At 40.2% G+C, this 19,640-nt stretch overlaps 1 protein-coding gene across 1 annotated transcript in view; it reads left to right on the top strand.

Moving 5' to 3' along the window:
* The first annotated feature begins 660 nt into the window (after nucleotides 1-660).
* The window catches only part of LOC137952033 (transcription initiation factor TFIID subunit 2), a 69,351-nt gene continuing 50,371 nt past the window's right edge, over nucleotides 661-19,640 (top strand). Inside the window, exons 1-11 of the mRNA XM_068799094.1 lie at nucleotides 661-939; nucleotides 1,125-1,449; nucleotides 2,395-2,540; nucleotides 2,628-2,694; nucleotides 8,413-8,612; nucleotides 9,078-9,231; nucleotides 9,935-10,019; nucleotides 10,105-10,196; nucleotides 18,460-18,585; nucleotides 18,667-18,720; nucleotides 18,961-19,035. Coding sequence (XP_068655195.1) covers nucleotides 824-939; nucleotides 1,125-1,449; nucleotides 2,395-2,540; nucleotides 2,628-2,694; nucleotides 8,413-8,612; nucleotides 9,078-9,231; nucleotides 9,935-10,019; nucleotides 10,105-10,196; nucleotides 18,460-18,585; nucleotides 18,667-18,720; nucleotides 18,961-19,035 — 1,440 coding nt within the window. The 5' untranslated portion in view covers nucleotides 661-823. The remainder of the gene's footprint in view (nucleotides 940-1,124; nucleotides 1,450-2,394; nucleotides 2,541-2,627; nucleotides 2,695-8,412; nucleotides 8,613-9,077; nucleotides 9,232-9,934; nucleotides 10,020-10,104; nucleotides 10,197-18,459; nucleotides 18,586-18,666; nucleotides 18,721-18,960; nucleotides 19,036-19,640) is intronic.

Genomic DNA, 19,640 nt, shown 5'->3' with positions numbered 1-19,640 from the left:
AACATGTGATTCAATTTCATTTTCACTTTCACATACTCTAGGTAAGTGCACTAACTCCCCCCAATTCACTTTCCCTTTTGACTGCATTTTTACGGTGCACTAACCCCCCTTTAAAGCCTTAAATTACTCTCATCTAGGCTGTGTTTGGAACACCGAAAGTGGAGAGAAAATAAAACGAAGAGAAGAGAAAGAGAAATTAAAAAAAAAGGAAAAATAATTTATTTGTTAGGTTACAGTTGGAAAATGAGAGAGAAAATGAAAGAGAAATAATTTTTTTTTTGTTTGTATACACATGAAAAAAATAGTAATATTTTAAAATGTTGACGATTAAAAATTTCTCTCAATTTTTTATTTTTTTCTCTAAATTTCATCATTTTACGAGAGAATTAACTAAGAGAGAAATTCTTATTTTTTTCTCTCAAAGATCCTCTGCTTCCAAACATTAAAAAATACCTTTCTCGATTTATTTATTTTCTGTGGGTTCCACACCGTATGGTGTGGCCCCGTTCGGTGGTTCACCTTTAGAAATGACAATAATTAACATTTTCCAGATATTCCGGATTTCTATGAGCCTTCAGTTCATTACTAGACCGGCTTCTGTTCCTGTCTATAAAACGGTTTGGACGTTTACTCTTCTTTTCGATAGAGAGGGATCCTCGTCTCTCTCAAAGATCCCAGACAGAATATTACTGAAAAACATATAAATTACCTTGCGCGGAGAGATGGAGCAGCTCCCTCGGTCGCATGACTTTGGCTGATTCGTTGCGCGTAGGGAGTGGCAGAACTCTCTTGCTGCTTTAAGCTTTTCACAGAAGCCCTAATAATGGCAAAGCCACGGAAGTCAAAGAATGACGAACAGAGACAAGAGGGTTCCGGGGTCTTTGTGCGCCATCAAAAGCTCTGCATATCAGTCGACATGCAACGACAACGTATCCACGGGTATAGTCTTATTTCAAGAGAAGATGAATTTTTGGGTATCTGCTGGTTATCACGGCTAACTCCTTCGGATTACTTTGGATTGTCTTACCTATTGGATTTTGTCATTGTTGTTACTTCTTCACAGATATAGGTGTTTTATGATCTATTAAGTGTGGTTAATTGTCTTTTAATCTGAATTTCTTAAGGTACACTGAGCTGGAAATTCTTGTTCCGGAGAACGAGGTTGTTGGTCTTCATGCTGATAATATGACCATTCATAGTGTGTCAGTAGATGGAGAACCAGTTGAGTTTCATTTTCTCCCCCATTACGAACTTGAGAAAGATGAGAAGCGATGGACCTCTGTATCCTGCCCCGGTACCGCTGCTGACGCTGCAGGATCAGCATATATTTCATCTTTGGAAAGAGAAATGACACCTAATCTCCTCATCTTGTCTAGTAAATCGTTACAACCAGCAGGTGATCAGCCACCAAAAACAAATAATGAGGCAAATGGGCATGCTGGGCAAGAGGTAATTACTAATTAACTTCTGGAACCACTAAAACGAGCCAATTGTGTCAGGAAGGCAATTCAGGCTAGTAAACTTTGTAGATATTCTCATTTGAGGCGCAATGGATTTAAGCTGAATGGTCCTACAGGACCTTTAAGACGCTGTATTCTGCTCATCCTGAGTAGCTTGTTGAGCATGTGACCGAGTACAAAGGATTCTGTTAAATTTTGACATGTACTAATTTATGGAACTGCTAAAATAACTAAATTATGTTAGTAGACCACATGCTGTGGTGGTTTCATGTGAGGCTTCCTGTGCTTCTGTAGTCGTGAGACCGCGATCTGGTCATCTTAAATGGATATCATTCGTTTGTAGATCCATGTTTGAACCCATAGTGGTTGCATCACTAGGTTAGGGTCTCTAAGTAGACAAAGTGGAGCTTTAAAATAGTCGTGATATCAGGGAAATGGCAAACAGTAGATATTAACTTTACTCATCTCCTCAATCAATTCATGATTCTTTGAATCAGTGTATCAGTTTTATGAATAACTACATCGTAGGGGTCTTCTGTTGAACTTCATAGTATGACTCTTATCTTTCTGTATATTGGGTCATCATCTCTCTTTGTCTCCCGATGTGCTATGCTACGGGTTTAGTTCGGCTTTATGATTCTGTTGCCTTAACTTATTAGGAGTTGGAGTTTTGGTCTTCTTTAATTTTTTCCTATTTCTAATTTTTTGCTTTCTCACTTCATAAACTTTAAGTTCTTACTAGTCTGGTGCATATCAGCAAAAAATTCAAATATAAATCTATAATTGATCTACATTGATCAGTTGTCTGGCCAGAAGTCAAAATTTTAACGAATCTTTGTTGTGACTCACTGGTGAATATTTGATCTTCAATGATTCTGTCATAATAAGTGCTGTGACTCTTAATTAGTTACTTAGGTTTATCTTTTTGATGCAGCATGTTAAGTCAGTTCGGATTGATTATTGGGTAGAGAAACCAGAAACTGGTATTCATTTTGGTAATAATGTGCTCCACACAAATAACCAAATAAGGCGTGCACGCTGCTGGTTCCCTTGTATCGACAGTCCTTTTCAGCGTTGCTGGTATAATTAATACATTTCTTCTTATTCATTATTGATTAACATTTTGTTATTGATATTTAAATTGATTGTTTTAGCATCCTTCTTCAGCTATGATCTGGAATTTACAGTTCACTCTAATCTTGTGGCTGTCAGCAATGGAACTTTACTATATCAGGTATTTTTTCTTCAAACTTATCTCAATTTACAGAAAATGTCGGATTGTTTGTTCTGTGGTAGGTAAAATTATCTCGTTTATTCCTCTTAAGTTGTTTTATCATTTCAAAGCTCATGGTAGAAATGGGTGTGTGAAAATCAAATGCCCTGAAATGAAACTACATTTAAAGTTTGAGAATATTTACAGTAGTTGTGCAAGTCTGTACCGAATGCAACTGTATCATCGTTGTATTTGGGCCCCTCTGGTCTGAGATTACATAGGCATGCTCTGTTTCAGATGATTTACTGTTGAAGGGGACTTGAAGAATAGTAGGGCCTCTTTGTCTAGGCTATAGGTAGCTTCCTCTCGATCTCATTTGCTCAATTTTCCTTGTTTGCCCAATCAGTTGGCTGACTCTTTAGCTGGGAACTATCTATCATTTGTCTTTTTTGTGATATATTTAATCAATCATCAATGTCTATTTGATCTATACGAATTTACAATTTGACATTCTCACAACAATTGGATTCTATTTCAGCAACTCCAGCACTAGTAGTAAGCACTCCTTATGGGCTGTTCAATTCTTGCCATGGGCTAATGCATCAAAGAAAACTAAACAAACATGCTAAGGAATAAGTATGTTGCTAGTCAGAGCCTAGAAGTATGGATGGTGTATTCATCAAGCCAAATGCATAACCAGGATGTTTTTTTTTTTTTTTTTGATAAAGCATAACCAAGATGTCATAGTGCCTGTTCTTGGGTAGGGGATAAGGTCTTTTCAGTGTCACCTTCATGCATTTAAACTTAATGATATCATCATTGGTTATCCAACTTTGAAAAGGTTGTAGCATTCTGGAGCTCATCATTGACAGGAAAGTAAACTTGTCCTTCTTGGATGTCTTATTTAAGGTCTAAATTCGTAAGTACCACATTTTTCTTTTCCTCAAACTCATTGTTGCTGGTTAGTTGGAAATAAATGTTGTGGCATTTTGACAAACATGCACAATGGAATCAATAGCAGCAACCTTACCCATTTAGACATCTCAGCCAAATCCCGTACAGCCTTCTTTTGGATTTCCAACACAATGTCTGTCTTATGAATGACAACTCAAACAGTATCATTTTAAAAAAATGAATGACAACTCAAACAAGTTCATCTTGAATCGATGAGATGGTGACTTGTAAGATCCTTTCGTGGTTTTTGATGTGCATGCTGCATGTGAAGAACCTCAAAAAACAGAAAAATGGCAATTGAGTCGTTTGCATGGAGCTCAGTGCCGTTGGAGGCACTTCAGGAGCTGCATGTAGCACCTAGTATAATGCCAATTGTGCAATTTTTCTGTTTATACTCTGTTTGTTGTGGCTATTCATGTGCAATATGCACATTTTTTTGAAGTTTGTGAGCTTGCAAGTTGCTGTCTTGCTGTCTCGTTCATAGTTCATTTTTTTTGGGATGTGTGACTCTTAAAATCCAGAGCCATAAAAATTATGATTGTGCCACCGTTGAACAACATTATGACTTCTCTCTGTCTCTCTCTATCTCTCTTTGTCTTGCTCTTTTTTGTTTTTTGCCTCAACTCTTTTGTCCTGGGATTGATTTATCGTGACTTCTCAGGGCACATTACTTGTCATTTTTTAAAGAACAGTTGTCATATTTTTTTTCTTTTTTGTTGTTGAATAAAGCTGTCCTTTATTAACAGAAACCAAAGCAAAACAAAACAAAAGATTAGGGGAGCTCTCCCCCTACAATCAAGGATTGGAGGAGGGCTCCATTTTTAGCAAGAGAATTAGCAAACGAGTTTGCTGATGTCAGGGTGCTAGTCCAATAACATTGAATCTGGGTGATAACATCAAAGATGTTGTGGAGAAAACTTCAATGATGCCATGGAGGAGAAGAGGCAGTAGAGCGTCAATTGATGACGACTAGAGAGTCACCCTCAATGATGAGGGGGCCGCTGAGATGATGCTAGAAAAGGAGGAGACCATGGTAAAGAACAAAAAGTTTAACTTCCGTAGAGTTAACTGTCCGCATAGGTTGTGAATAAGTGAGCAGGGTTCGACCATCAGCATCTCTGAAGACACCACCAAAGCTAGCGATGCCAGGGCACCCTCAAGCTCTGCCATCAAAATTTAACTTTAAATAGCAGTAGGAGGGGGGTCTAGGTAGTGATGATGGGAGGGCAATGGCAGCACATCATACAAGAAATGATCGATCAATTGAGGCGGAGGGAGGAGTTGATAAATCTGAACTCCTTACTGGTGTGAAGCCAGTTCGAGACTTGGCCAATGATTTGGCTGACGATCATCTCAATATGACATGCTTTGAAGTTGAAGTGCCTATTATTATGTTCCTTCTAGATGGTCCAAGGACTGTGGCCAACAACTAAGGGGATCAAGATTCTTCCTAAGGTGTGAAGGAAGGGCCGAGATGCAATCTTGAGGGTAGTGAAGAGGTCATTGGGGATGCAAAGTTGAAGACCAAAATGATTGAAGATGCTAGACCAAACAGACTAGGAAAATTGACTGTGAAGGAGAAGGTGGTTGGTTGTCTCTTCCATGGTTTTGCAAAAAGTACATAGAAGGGAGAGGGAGGTGTTTCCCCGTTTGTGGAGATTTGATGTAGTGAGAATTCTGTCTTTTACGGTGCACCAGAGAAAGAATTTAACTTTGAGAGGGGCGGCCAACTTCCAGATGAAGTAGATGTCGCTAGGATCCACTGAGTGATGCTAGCTGTTGATGAGATGGTATGGAGGAGACCGAGAATATGCCGTCATGCTCAAGTTGCCAAATGATCTTATCTTTGATATTAGGACGAACATTGGTGCCAGGTATTGTACTAGCAGATATTCAAGCTAAATTAGGCGTGTCCTTCCAACATTTTGTTGTGGAGGAATGTCCTTTTTAGCCAGGTATTGTACTCTTCATTCTTCTTTTATTGCAATATACCTTTTTTTTTTAAAAAAAAGGACAAACAGTGGTGCCTTAAAGAGTCTTGAGGAGGGATGAGGCCAAGGAGGCTTTGTCATCATCGAGGCCACGACGAAGAAATAGATTTTAGTCATCCAGAGGAGACCAAAAAGACACAATAGATGTATTGAGCTGATAGCTGATTTGACAGAGGGGGGTGAAAGTGTTGCTGAGGGGACCAAAATCACACCACCAATCATTCTAGAAGTTGAGGTTTTCACCATTGCCAACAAAGAATCTAATTCCCTTCTTAAGAATACCAAGGAGTGGGAAGAAAGTACGCCAAAGGGGGGAGAGATTATGACGTCTTACCCTAGTAATCCACCAAGGTGAGGTCCAACCAAGGCAGGAGGCTAACGTCGGCCTCCAGATAGCTGTGGGTGTGGCATTGAATTTCCATAGCCATTTTAAAATGAATGGTCTGTTGATGCTATGAGTTGGTTGAATGCCAATCCCACCTTTGATTTTGGGCATGCAAATATTGCTCCACTAGACCAAATGGTATTTGAAGCCAGCTTCAGTGTCTTTCTAGAGGAAATTTCTTTTAATCCCATCAGTTTTCCGGTAGATAGCCATTGGACAATGGAGGAAAGATTGGAATTAATTGGGGATTGCAGCGAGACATGAGTTAATGAGAATAATTTTCCCGGCCTTAGATAAGAGACGGCTACGCCATGATGCAAGCCGACGCCCAAGACTTTCCAGCACTAGATCCCATAGATGCTTACGAGGTCTACCTTCAAAGTGCGGGAGGCCCAAGTAAGAAGTGGGCATGGAGCTGATATTGCAGTTCAGATAAGAGGCCATATCTTGGAGAAGAGTAGGATCAATGTGATAACTGATGAGAGAGCTCTTTTCCCAATTAATCTTCTGACCGAAGGTTATCTCAAAGTTGTTCAACAAAGCCTTGAAATGCTTAATTTGATCTATTGAACCTACACCAAAAATCATCGTGTCGTTGTCAAATTGCTACAAGGGAATGTTGAAAGTTGGCTAGGAAACTACAGGTTCAAGCCATTGGAGACGGTAGGTAGTAGATCAGTGTTGATAAGTACCCAGCCATAATGTTAAATAGAAGAGGGGATAGGGGATCCCCTTGGCAAAGTCCTCTGGAGCTCTTGAAGTATCCACAAGCGGTGCCGTTGAGGAGGAGCGAAAAAGATGGGGAGGAGATACAACTTTTGATCTAGAAACGACAAAAGTTCATTTGTTTATTTTTGATTTGTATATTAGTGGTATTTTCTTCTTCTTTTGTACATTGCTTCCCTCTAGACGAATTCGTCATCTTTATTATAAAACATGTGGAACTGATTTCAACATAAAGCCAATGTTATGGACTAGATCGGCTGGTTGAACCTCGTTCAATAGGGACCCAATGCCCTGTCTTGGTCATCTATTTGCAAACACCTGGGAAAGGTTGATACCTGGCTAACCTGAACAGTTTATATGGTTCAACTACCGAACCGTACAACCCAATGGGCTATCCTGAATTGGTATAAAAAAGGAAAACAAATTGGAGTTGGGAACAAGGAAATCTTCTTCTTCCCATGAGTGATATGGAAGCAAGGGGCACCGCCAGATTGAGGCAATGGTGTTCTAGGTTGGGGCCGACCATATCTTTGTGTACAAATGCAACATCATTGGTTACTAGGCCACCCTCTACGTTCACTCCCAGCTCCAGTTCTTCAGTGAATGAGACATCTATGCCATCGATTTTATCCTCAGCAATGCTGCCATTGTTTTCCAGAATTGCAGCCTCTATGCTTGGAAGCCCGTGCCAATGTAGAAGAAAGCCATCACAACACAAAACCACAAGGGAATTTGCATCCACAACTGGCAAATTCTGTCTGCCCCAAATCTACAAGCTACTAATCCAACTTCCCACCTAACTGGGCCATCCATGGAGACTTTATCCTACATGGAAGCATCCCCTACTATCATGTGGTGGTAGGGAATTCCTCCTCCTATTGATGCCATAGAAAAAAGGAGGGTAGTTGGAACGTCTCTTCCCCCTGTTGTTTATGTGCGAGGGAGGCATTACCGCCCTCCCTTCCGCTGTGCCCAGGCAACATGCTCACCTGCCCAATGTCCCAAGGTTGGTGGAGGAAACACCACCGACTCCTATTGACCATATTTTTTTTTTAATTTTAAAATATATACAACTTGTTCAACTGGTTAAAAGCCACATTAAACTAGGTGTAAATGGACCTGGTTACTTTGTTGGGTTGGGTTTAATGCATTGCATAAAACAATAGAAACAAAATCACACCCAAAAGAAAAAAAAGGAGCTAATACTATCTGGGAATGTCTAATAGACAAGACTCCCTCACAACAAGATGATAGAAAGAGAAGTTTGGGAAAGAGTCTGCTATGCTTTTCAGTAGCTGTGCAAGGTATAAGCTCACTCAATCTCAAAAGTCTGGCTTATATAAACAATCTCACCATAGGAGATATGGTATGAAACACCAAGGATGAACCTTCTCTAAGGAAAATGACGAGATAACCACCACATAGCCCCTTCAACTGGAAGGGGGCAGGAATAGAGTTGGCAAAATATCACCTCCAGGTGCAACATTATGCTCCTTCTAGTAAGTAATTCAGATAGCTCGCCTTGGCAAATAATGTTGACAAAATGATAACTGACTGCTCCTAATGGTAGGTTCTAACTGCTGTCCACATTTTTTATTTTTGTGAAAAGGAAATTGGAAGATTTAACTAGGAGATATCTTGGTATTGCCATTATAATATGCCATTCTAATGTTTCCTGTGCAGGTTCTGACCAAAGATGATCCTCCTCGCAAAACTTATGTTTACAAGTTAAGTGTTCCTGTTGCTGCTGGCTGGATATCCTTGGCAGTTGCACCCTTTGAAATTTTACCAGACCGCCATAGCAGCGTTTTGTCCCACATGTGTTTATCTCCTGACCTCCCAAAGCTTCGTAATACAGTTGGATTTTTCTACGGTGCATTCAGGTCTGGTCTTCTTGGAAATTTGGGCCAGTTGCTTTATGGATTCAAAAGATTTTGTTGAAAGGGAAATATCTGAAAAAGGAAGCTGTCTGATTGCTAGTGTATTATTTATCATTTTTAAGCTGTGAGTATCCAACTAAGTAGGATTTTTCAGTGTGACAACTCTTCAACAGACCTGTTGAAATCTGGATGTGGTGTGAAGATGAAGCTGATAGCCAGAGTTGCGTGCATGTTATTACTTAGTAACTGTTAGTCTTTATAACCAGTAAAGTTGATGTAATTAATCACAAAACTAGATATATGAACTAGCATAAAAGAAAGTTCATTTTTTTTTCTCTTACTGATAGAAGAAAGTAAGTCTTTTGTTGTGGTTTCATATACACGCTACACATTTAATTGACACTTTGGGTATGCCACTTGATTGTTGTTCTGTTTTTGTTTTATTAATAATCTTTTCCTCTATTTCAGCCATTACGAGGATTATCTTTCCAGTTCCTTTCCACTGGGTTCTTATAAACAAGTCTTTATTGCACCTGAAATGGTTATATCCCCAATGAGCTTTGGTGCTTCCACTTGCATCTTCAGTTCTCAACTATTGTTTGATGAGAAGGTTATTGACCAGGTCTGTTGTTTCCTTTTTTTTTTTTTTTTTTCTTTTTTTTTCTTTTTGGGTTTTTTCATCAATTAGTTTTGTTGCTTCTGGGAACTGAACATCCATGGGTCAGAACCTAGACTACCGGAGTTCATTACAAAAAGCTGTAAAATCTTATCCTTGTTTTAGTTCAATCCATTCTGTTTTGATATTCCATCCATTTTCATTTCCTAAGATTTAGATATTATCTTTGAAGTGTAAGTATTTTTTTTTAAAGTATGGATTTGTTAGGATATGAGGTGTTTCATGCTAGCGGCCAAAATCCAACCTTACTGACTATATGCCTATGAACAGCTGTAACTTGGAAGAGATTTTCAAATTGAGATAAGAAATTGTTTTTAGCAATATTGTTGAAACTGAACAACCATTACACGGGAAAAGTGGCTTATCCTGGGTGAACTGTTTCAACCGTGTTTAACTGATTGAATGAGCATGATGTCATAAATAACGAATGTACATAAATTAGATAATATGAAGATATGATTGTGCATAATTATGTTATATATTATATTATACATAAAATGTTTCTTAAAAAAAAAGACAGGCAAGGGGGGGGGGGGACTGGTTCTGGGAGCACTGGCTTTTTTAGATTTCTTTAGCCGTATTTTCATTCTGATGGTTATTTTCCTTGTTACTATTCTTAACAATTCTACATATGCAATCTGTTATGTAGACGATTGATACTAGGATCAAATTTGCCTATGCCCTTGCAAAGCAATGGTTTGGAGTGTTCATTACAGCAGAGACACCCAATGATGGTAAGTATGCTAAATTTGTTGACTTACTGTTGACAAATTTCGCTTTGAGACTGACAGAAGGTCTTTTGTGTTCTCTATACTGCAGAATGGTTATTGGATGGTCTTGCTGGCTTCCTTACTGATTCTTTTATTAAGCGATCCCTTGGTAATAATGAAGCGCGTTACCGTCGCTACAAGGTTTACTCGTTATTTCCTGTGCAGTTCATTCACTTTTCATCTTGTTTATGCATGGTGCTCTTCAAATGTATTGCATGTGCTGATTTTGATGAAGTTTTTTTGTTTCACTATCTTTTGGTTTGAAGATTTTGATTTCTTGCCTGTCTTTGGTTTAGGTTTGTACCTCAAATATAAGTAGGGGTGGCATCGAACCGAGCTGATTCGTGAATAGCTCAAGCTCGGCTTGGTTCAATTCGAATAAGCCGGATCTCGAATCGAATTCGAGATCGGGTTTCTGACTCGTTTAAGTAAACGAGCCTAACCCGAATGAGGCTCGGTTCGATTTGCAAACTCGCGGACCGGCTCGTTTACTTAACCCCATGGTCAGGAGTCGGGACCAGACACCAAACGTTTCCATCTCCAAAATTTTCAATGGACGCAAACCTGCCTTTCCATCGTGCCGGCATTGACCTGTCGATGGACGCAGCTCTCCGGCACGACCGACGGTTGGAGATTTTCTTGCGCGTCGTGCATCCCGATCGGAGGGATGGTGAGCGATGTGGATGAATAAGAGGGATACAAAGTTCAAATTTTGTGGAGGAAATTTTTGTTTGCTGTTATTTGCAGGCAGAGGTTGGACTTGGACCTGTTTGGATTCTTCATAAACGGAGAAACACCTTTCTGGGGGAGTAGCCATTGCAGTTTGTTGAGACCTCCCAGCGGTGGAGCCTCTGTTGTGCGTTCTTGACTCTGTGGGTTCAAATTTTGTGGAGGAAATTTCTGTTTGCTGGGTGCGCCAGCGTCGAGGTGGTGATGGAGGCTGGCGCAGGGCTGTAGGTTGGAGACGACCTCCAAGGTTCGGATTGAGTCGGTTCGGGCTTGCTCGACAGACTCAAAAATCCAATTTTTTTTTTTTTTTTTGTTGTGTATGGGATTTGAAGCCACGGCCTCAACTTAAATTTTAAGGATATGACCTGTAAGTCATTTCACCTTGAGTGTTATCATTGGATACATTTAATAGAATTCGCCTGCCTCTTTTGTTCCCCTGCCCGCACTAACTGGAAGATTATTGCTTAGATGTCCGTCCTCTCTGCCCCTTGCCGAGTTACTGTTTGGGAGCCTCCTCTCACCGGTCATTAAAAGCTGAATTTTGATGGTAGCACCTTTGGCAACTTGGGTTTGGCTGGTTTTGGTTGGGTGATTTTTTATCTGGGCGACACTGCCATATTCTCTTACTCTGGCCCTCTCGGAATTGCTGACTCGACTACTAGTAAGCTCTCTGGTCTCCTTCACGGCTTGCGTATTTTTCAAGACCGCTTCAGTAGTCCCCTTATCGTGGAGGGAAACTCCAAGGTCGTCATTGGATGGTGCTCCTCCTCATCCTTCCCCCCATGGTGTCACTGTCAGATTTTTCTTGATATTTTGGACATTGTATCCACCATTTCTTGTACTTGGTCTCATGTACTTAGATCAGCCAATTCGGCTGCTGATTTGTGTGCTAAACTAGGCACCCCCTTCAATATCTTGTTGTTAGGGGAGGTCTCCCTTTTTTTTTTTGATAAAGATGTATTTATATAAACAAGAGAAATTACAAAAGAGGGAGCAATCCCTGACAACCAGCGATTGTAGGGTGGCTCCCTGCGTAACAAGCACATTTACTGCCGAATTTGCGGATCTCGGAATGTGAGACCAAATACAAGATAAAATTGAGGTAATATCAAGAATCTCCCGAAACATGTCCCAATGGCTCCACGGGGGAGGGAATGCACACTCACACCATCCAATGACCACCTTCGAGTCCCCTTCAATATAAAGGGGACCGTTGCACTTATCTCTGAAAACATGGAGCCCGGTGAGGAGGCCATGAAGCTCCGCTAACGTAGAATCGACGATTCCTAAAGGGCCGACATATGAGAAAAGCTGGTTGCTAGAATGATCCGAAATAACCCCTTTAAATCCAGAAATCCCGGGATTACCAAGAGAAGAGCCATCAAAGCTCAACTTAAGGTAACCGGGTTCAGGAGGGGTCTATTCTTGCATAATCGGGACCTTCGTCCCAGAGTGCATCATAGCCAAATTTCACTATTTTTCACGGATAGGAGTACCCACAAAGGAGGAGAAAGACTTCTTAGTCAGGAGCCAAGAAAAAATGTCCCACAACTCGGTCCGCGACACGATCAACTGTATCACTTTTTCCATCAAACCTCCTTCGATTGCATTCATTCCAAAGCTCCCACGGGGTGAAACTAGCACAAGCAGAGAGCATCACCTTTCTGAGGCCAGGAAGGGAAGTACCAAGGAGCGACTTACTGAATGAGAGCAGATCAGCCGCCATGCAGAATTGCAACCCCAACATGCTAAAAATGGAAGTTCACACCTTCCATGAGAAGATGCATTGAAGCAGAATGTGGCTTGTGGTCTTGGCATTAGTGTTGCAAAAAGGGCATAGGGGGTTGATTGAGGGGTGACCTCTTCTTCTAAGCACATCTGCTGAGAGAATCTTGCAATGACAGACACTCCACATGAAGAATTTTATCTTAGGAGGTGCACAAAGATGCCATACAAAATAGACCTCATGTTCCAGTTGAGACGGATACCAGCCATTGATGAATCCATATGCAGATGATACCGTGACAATGCGTCTTTTGTCCGGCTACCAAATGAGCTTATCTGCCACCAAAGGTCGAATTTTAACCGAGATTACAAAGTCCATCAAGCGGCTGGCCTCCAGCGCCTCCGTATCCGAAAGACCCCTTCTGGGATGGAGGCTCATACCACCCCCCTCAAAAGCATCGGCCACTGATATATCTTTACGGGTAGAGAGGAGAAACAGGCTTTTGAAGGCATTCTGTAGCGGCTTCTGCCCCATCCATAGATCATCCCAAAACTTGAGGGATCTGCTGTTTCCAACATAGAATCTACTGGAAGAAGAAAATTTTGGTAGAAGTAGGTATAGTGCTCTCCAAATTGAAGATAGACCTCTCCGATTACCCCCTGACATCCACCAATGAGCGTTACCACCTCCCTTGATGTATCTTCCCTTTCTTTGAAATAAAATTATCATCATTTAAAAAAAAAAGGTTTCCTGAATTGCAGCTTGCTTTCGGGTTCCTCTCATTCCTCTTATATTCCAGGATGTAAGAATCATTCTTGGAATTTTCCTTTCATTACTCTTTTTGCTTTTGCCTTTGAAGTTCCTGCTTTCTTCATTGACTAATTCTTCATTTGTTCAACCATTTCCATCATGTTCGCAAATTCTGACATTATATCACAGCAGCGGGGTTGACATGGAGGACTGCTGTTTTTAGTTTCTTCCTCTACTGTTCAACTGCTCTGATGCTCTCTGTTCTCATCCTCTACTTCTTCTGTACTCTGACTGAATTTATTCCTCTTTCTCAATAGTTGACTTTCTAGAAGTCTTCTTATAGTCTGTTTGGATCCCCTTCTATTACCTATCTTCAGGTTATTGTTTACTGCTCGTCCTGTAGCTTGTGTTTGGTCCCTTGAATGCTACTTGTCATTGGAAAATGAAGCAGAACAAAGTGAGTTCAAGTTCTTCTGAGTTCAAGAATAGGAAGTTATAACAGAAGCTTCTCTGTTTTCTTGTTATACTGTATTATTCAAGTTCAAACTCATCGTTGGATATGCTAAATGTTCAGATGACTAGTGCTGCATAGGGATCTGCTTAGACCGCAGAAACCAAGTTCTTCACGTGAAAACATTTGGGACGATCTTGTTTTTTGCATTTATCTGATCAACTTTTAAGTACTGTTTTCCAAGAGAATTGCTTGTGATCTGCTTGAACTTTGTTCCCATTTTCTTTGCTGTCTTCTCTCTGGGGATCTGATTGTTTAATTTTTGGGTTGGTTCTCTCTTCTTAGCACAGATTTCGGATTAGAATGAGAAAGAGGTAGGAAGAGTTCTATGATGACTGAAAGTTTGCCCATTGTGGAAGGCCAAATCATTATTCTGGTAAATATTGGGACAAGTTTGGGAAGCCTGCATTGGCAAACTCTAATGTGTCAGGAAGTGAGTAAGTTGTGGGTAGTTGAGCAAAGTGTTCCACGGGGTGTAAAGGATGACATTCAGAAGTTGTAGAAGTTGGGTCAATCGGCCTAGTCCTTGTCCTCCTTAGTTACTTAGATTGCCGCCTCCTCATCCACCACTAGTGCCACTTTGGCTAGTTCAGGTATTCTGCTTTTCATGCGTCTTATAGTAATAGCTGGGTCATTGATTGAGGGGTCTCCACCCATTGATTGGTATGTCTTCCCTGTTCTCATCATTGTCTCAATCCACTTTTAAATCTGATGTCCTTGCTGATGGGTCCATGTTAAGTGTTAGTTGAGAGCGTGTGGTTTGTACCACACCTGCATATCATCGTCTTCATTGATATATGTGCCAAAATTCCTTGTGAATTTTTTGGCAGTGATGTAAAGACCAAGTTGTTGATGCATTCTCTTTCCTTTGCTGCAGTATCAACTATTGTATTCCCTGATCAAAGTACATGGGTAACACTAATTTGCCTCGCTTCAATCAGTTCTGCAATTTGAAGAAATTGTTGCTCAAATCACCATGGTGGATCAATTTCCTCTTTCACCCAATTTATAACAGTCTTGAAATCACCTTCAACAATCAGTGGCATGGAGAACTTCTCATAGCATATGACAATTCCTTGTGAAAGAGCCCTCACTTTTACTTTCTATGAATTAACTTCACCAAGAGGACCATAATATGATAATAACTGTTTTCCATCATGATTATGAAAAACTCCCACTCCCATTGGTTCTAGATTTCCTTGTGAATTTCCATCAAAGTTGAGTTTAAGACTGCTCACTAGAGGGATGTTCATTCAGCATTCTGATTTAATCTGAGGGGTAAAACCAGCTATAGTTTTCCAAAAATCTTTATGTATATATTATTAATAAAAATCCTGATATTCTAAAAAAAATTACTCGCTAGTGAGTTAAACTCACAAAATACCTGAATTGTTTAGTCATCTTCTTTCCTACTTGTTGTGTTAGAAGATGTAATTTCAGTTTACTTAGGATTTTTAGTTTTTAGGAAATTATTTTGTTTGGAAATTATTAGGAAAAAAAATGTTAGGAGATTATTAGGATGCTTTTAACTTTGGTCGTCATTTTGGGATGGACTGAGATCCCTTCTTAAAAAAACTAAATTAAGTCTTCCACACATGGATTCACATAATTTTGTTAGTTGGATCCAAAACCCATCCCAAATTGATTAGCCAAGTGAGATACCCCCCTATCCCAACTAATAAACCCAAGATCTTTCTACTCATTTTTCCATGTGGGACAATTTTTACAACATTGTCCCTTATGTGTGGGCCCTTTTTTGGCTTGTACTACACGTGGACATTTTGGGGTGGATACCCACACATGAGCACTTGCTCTGTTATTATGGTCGAAATTGGGTCCAAGGCCCATCACAACCAAGATATGAACCCTCTTTCCCAACTAATAAACCCAAAATTTTTCTATTCATTTTTTTGTGTGGGAATTCTTTCTGACATAATTCAATTTGGACAAACATCCGATACTTTGACAGAAGGTTCCTGCTTGGAATTGCCAAATGCATATCATTTTAGGCTTATTGAAGTCCAAACTAATTTTTAAGTAAAAATTGTTACAGATTTCAATAAAGCTGTGTTATTAGATCAATTGATAAAGAAGAAGTTATGAAAACTTGCAAAACAAGGTGTTGAAGGTGTTGGAGTGTTCCTTTGTATTGTATCTTTATTGTCTTCAAGAATAGTGTGAGAAAGACAAAAATTACAAGAAAGTTTGGCCATAGCAAAAAAGCCAAAAATACAAAGGCCACACACATAAAACGGCCAAAACAAGAACAAACCTAACCAAATCAGCAACAAGAAAACAACTCAGCCAGGATTTAAATTGTTGAACAACACTCCACAAGCCTCGATGGTGAAACTCCCATTCGAGCAAGCTCATTGCCAATGCCATTTACAACTCTCACAATATGTAACTACTACAACTGAAGCCTCTCACACAAATAACGAGCTTCATTGTGCAACCTCCAAAATTGCCACGGTGGTTGACATCCTATAGAGAACCACCCTATGACAATAGTAGAGTTGCCCTAAATCTCAAGAGGCATGGTAAAGTGCTACCCATAAATCCTCAATCCGCACATTAAGGTCCAAGGTCCAGCCTGTCTTGGAACCTTATCTTTCGTTGAGGTTTGAATAATGAAGAAGCCATTGCCTTTTGCTCGCTCTTATGTAGCCTCGACAGTATCATCATTCGGGATCGGGTGCACGATAAGTTGATTTGGAAGCGAAGTGTTAGCGGTATCTTCTCGCATACCATAACACAAGGCCAATCTTACCCGAAGGATCTCGACCGCAAATAAGATAAAATTCTTCTTATGGACAACCATTAGGGACCAAATCCTCACTACAGACAACCTCCACAAGCGATATTTTACTGCTCCTGATAGCTCTTGCCCTCTCTACGGCGTTTGTGAGGAGTGTGTTCAGCATGTTTTCCTTCAGTGTAGTTACTCTTGGAGAGTTTGGATGACTATCTTTCAGAAAATTGGAATCCAATTGGGATTTTGTCAGGATCTTTTCAGCACTATCCAGATGGTTTTAGGGATTCGGCTGCCTAGAATCAGCAAGTTGCTTCTCTCCGCTTGCCTCACTTATATCCTGTGGTGTCTTTGGCTTGAGCGGAACAACCTGCATTTCAACCTCAAATTCCGCAACTTGGAAAGCACTGTCTCTTGCACCGTGGGTATGATCTCTAGTTCGCTGCACACCAAGAAAGAGTTTGCCCCCCAGACTGGTATCTCCATTCGCTGGAATTGGAGTCTGTTGGCTTATATGGCGGGTCCCCAAAAGATACTTACCATGGCTGAATGGGAACCTCCTCCTAGTGATTGCATCAAACTGAATATTAACATGAGTGCTTTGGGGTGCTCGAGACCGTTTGGTGCGGGGGGAGTTTTTAGAAATCACGGAGGAGAGATCATTCTTTCCTATGCTGGGCCGGTTGGTATTGTAGACTCCAACATCGTCGAAGTGACTACCCTTCTCTATGGAGTAGAAATTTTCAAGGACCGTCAGAGAGGAAAACTTCTTATTGAAGGACACTCCAAAGTTGTTATTAGTTGGTGCGCTAGGACGGCCTCCCCCCTTGCCGTCATTAGCCCACCATTTCTTCTATATCTGACATTTTATCTACCATTGCTTGTACTTGGAATCATATTTCTAGATCTGCCAATTCTTTGGCTGATAGATTAGCTAAACTTGGAACCTCCCTGCCATCTCTCATTGTATGAAACGGTTCCCCCGCTTTGTAATTTTGCTCTTTGCAGTTTTTGAATATTACTCAACACTTTAAAAAAAAAAAAAAAAAGGTCCAAGGTCAGCCATGTAGAATCACACTCATTAAACGAGGAAGAATTGACAAAGATTTCTAGGTGAATAAAGCCTGATGAGAACAACCAATGTCCACCACTAAAGGCCTACGGAACAGCCAAGAACAAGAGCTCCAAGTTCTGAGTTTGCGTGGACAGAACCTCACCACCAAATGAGGCTGATGGCACAGCCAAGAACAAGAGCTCCAAGCTCTGAGTTCGGTGGACAGAAACAGCACCACAAGAGGCTGACGGAATAGCCAAGGACAAGAGTTTCAAGCTCTGAGTTCACCGTGAACAAGATGACACGAGGAAGGCTGGAAAAACGGGAAGAGAGAAAAATGGGACTGCTGCTCCCCTCTCATTCTTTTCTATTTAAACTTAGGGTTAGGTCAATTACAATACAGCCCAATGGGCTAAATACAATGCAACCCAGCCCAACTAATCCCTTTCTAATTAACCTAAACAACAAATGTTTACATAAAACCTATCTTATATACATTCCAACGTATGGTACCCTAACAATCTGACCTGAAGGGTCCTGGAAGAGATCTCTTCCTCCTGAAGGCCCAAATTCCCTTGAGAACTTTCATTGAAATTAAGCTTCTAGTACCCAACCTGGGGGGGCTGCTAAGTGCCGACCCGAATAGCTCTACAATCAGCATTGTACTATATCTTTATACTAATCTATGCTGGGCAAACATTACATCTAATTTTAATGTTTGCTGTTGGTATGCCTCTTATTTAAAATTGCCTTGTTGAAACAGATGCTGCATTGTTGAGCTGTTTAGTTGGTACTTGCATTTCTGGAACAGAAACTTTTGAAGAAGCTTCATAGTTTGTTTTCCTGCTATACTTCAGTGACTCTTCCTTCAATGTTATGCAGGCAAACTGTGCAGTTTGTGCAGCGGATACTAGTGGAGCAACTGCTTTAAGCTCCTCTACAGCCTCTGCTGACTTACACGGAACCCAAAATCTAGGTTTTTATGGGAAAATTCGTTCATGGAAATCAGTAAGTAGCTATTGTATTATGAACTGCTGGAGGCTTGCCTTGAAATTTTCTGATGCTTTTATTCCATTTTGTTGATGCTAGGTGGCAATTCTTCAAATGTTGGAGAAGCAGATGGGTCCTGAATCCTTTTGCAAGGTGTGAACTTGATATTTTTAGGTTAAGTGATTCATGTGAGCTTGATATTTGCTGGAGTACTTATGATGCACAGTGTACTGGTTCACCAAAGGCTTTTCTCTTCTACTTTTTGCCTGTTTTAGAAAGTAGGGCCATATTGCTTTTGCTTTTTCAGCTATATGTTTACTTATTGACTATTTGGCAAGAGTCCTGTTTTTTTCTTCTTTTCTTTTTTAACTTTGATTCATTTTTTATTTTCAGATCTTACAAATTATTATTGCTCGTGCCCAAAATAAAGATAAAACACGCTCATTGAGAACTCTCAGTACGAAAGAGGTGATTATCCCGGCTTTACTCGTGTTACTTATTATTATTTGATGAATTGGAGTCTTGTTTATTTGCTTAGTCCAATTTTGCATATGCGAAATTATGGAATAAGAGGGATTGACAGAGGAAAAAGAGGAGAAGTGAGGAGAAGAGAGAAGGAGAGAGGGCGACAGTGAAGAGAGAGGTCTCTCTTGTGATTAGGATTCTGGTAGCAGAAAGAGTGTAAGGACAATAATGCCCTTAATCACTGAATTGCACCCTTATATCTCCTTCATTACACCTCCTAGTGTCATGAAATGTAAACCACATAAACTATCAATCATACCGAATACAATAAATCTATTTTAAGGAGGTGCAGATAGTGAGAAATTACCAAACTACCAGTCTACAATATTTTTCAAAACTCCCTCTCAAACTAGAGCATAAATATCCATGAGCTTCAGCTTGTTACAATTCTTTTTTTCCTAGTGCCTTGGTGAACATATCAGCAATCTGATAATTGGAGCCAATATACAGAGTGATCAATTATTTTTCATAACTGTGTCTTTGACAAAGTGACATTCCATTCCTATGTGCTTGGTTCTTTTGTGAAAAACTGGGTTTCCAACAATGAA

The sequence above is a fragment of the Aristolochia californica genome, unplaced genomic scaffold (genome assembly GCF_029961685.1).
Source record: "Aristolochia californica isolate CCGP_79_NKW_82.1479 unplaced genomic scaffold, dmAriCali1.0.hap1 SCAF_1, whole genome shotgun sequence".
NCBI classification, from domain to species: Eukaryota; Viridiplantae; Streptophyta; class Magnoliopsida; order Piperales; family Aristolochiaceae; genus Aristolochia; species Aristolochia californica.
Note: the sequence above shows the minus strand (reverse complement) of the source record. Positions and strands in the feature narration are given on the sequence as shown.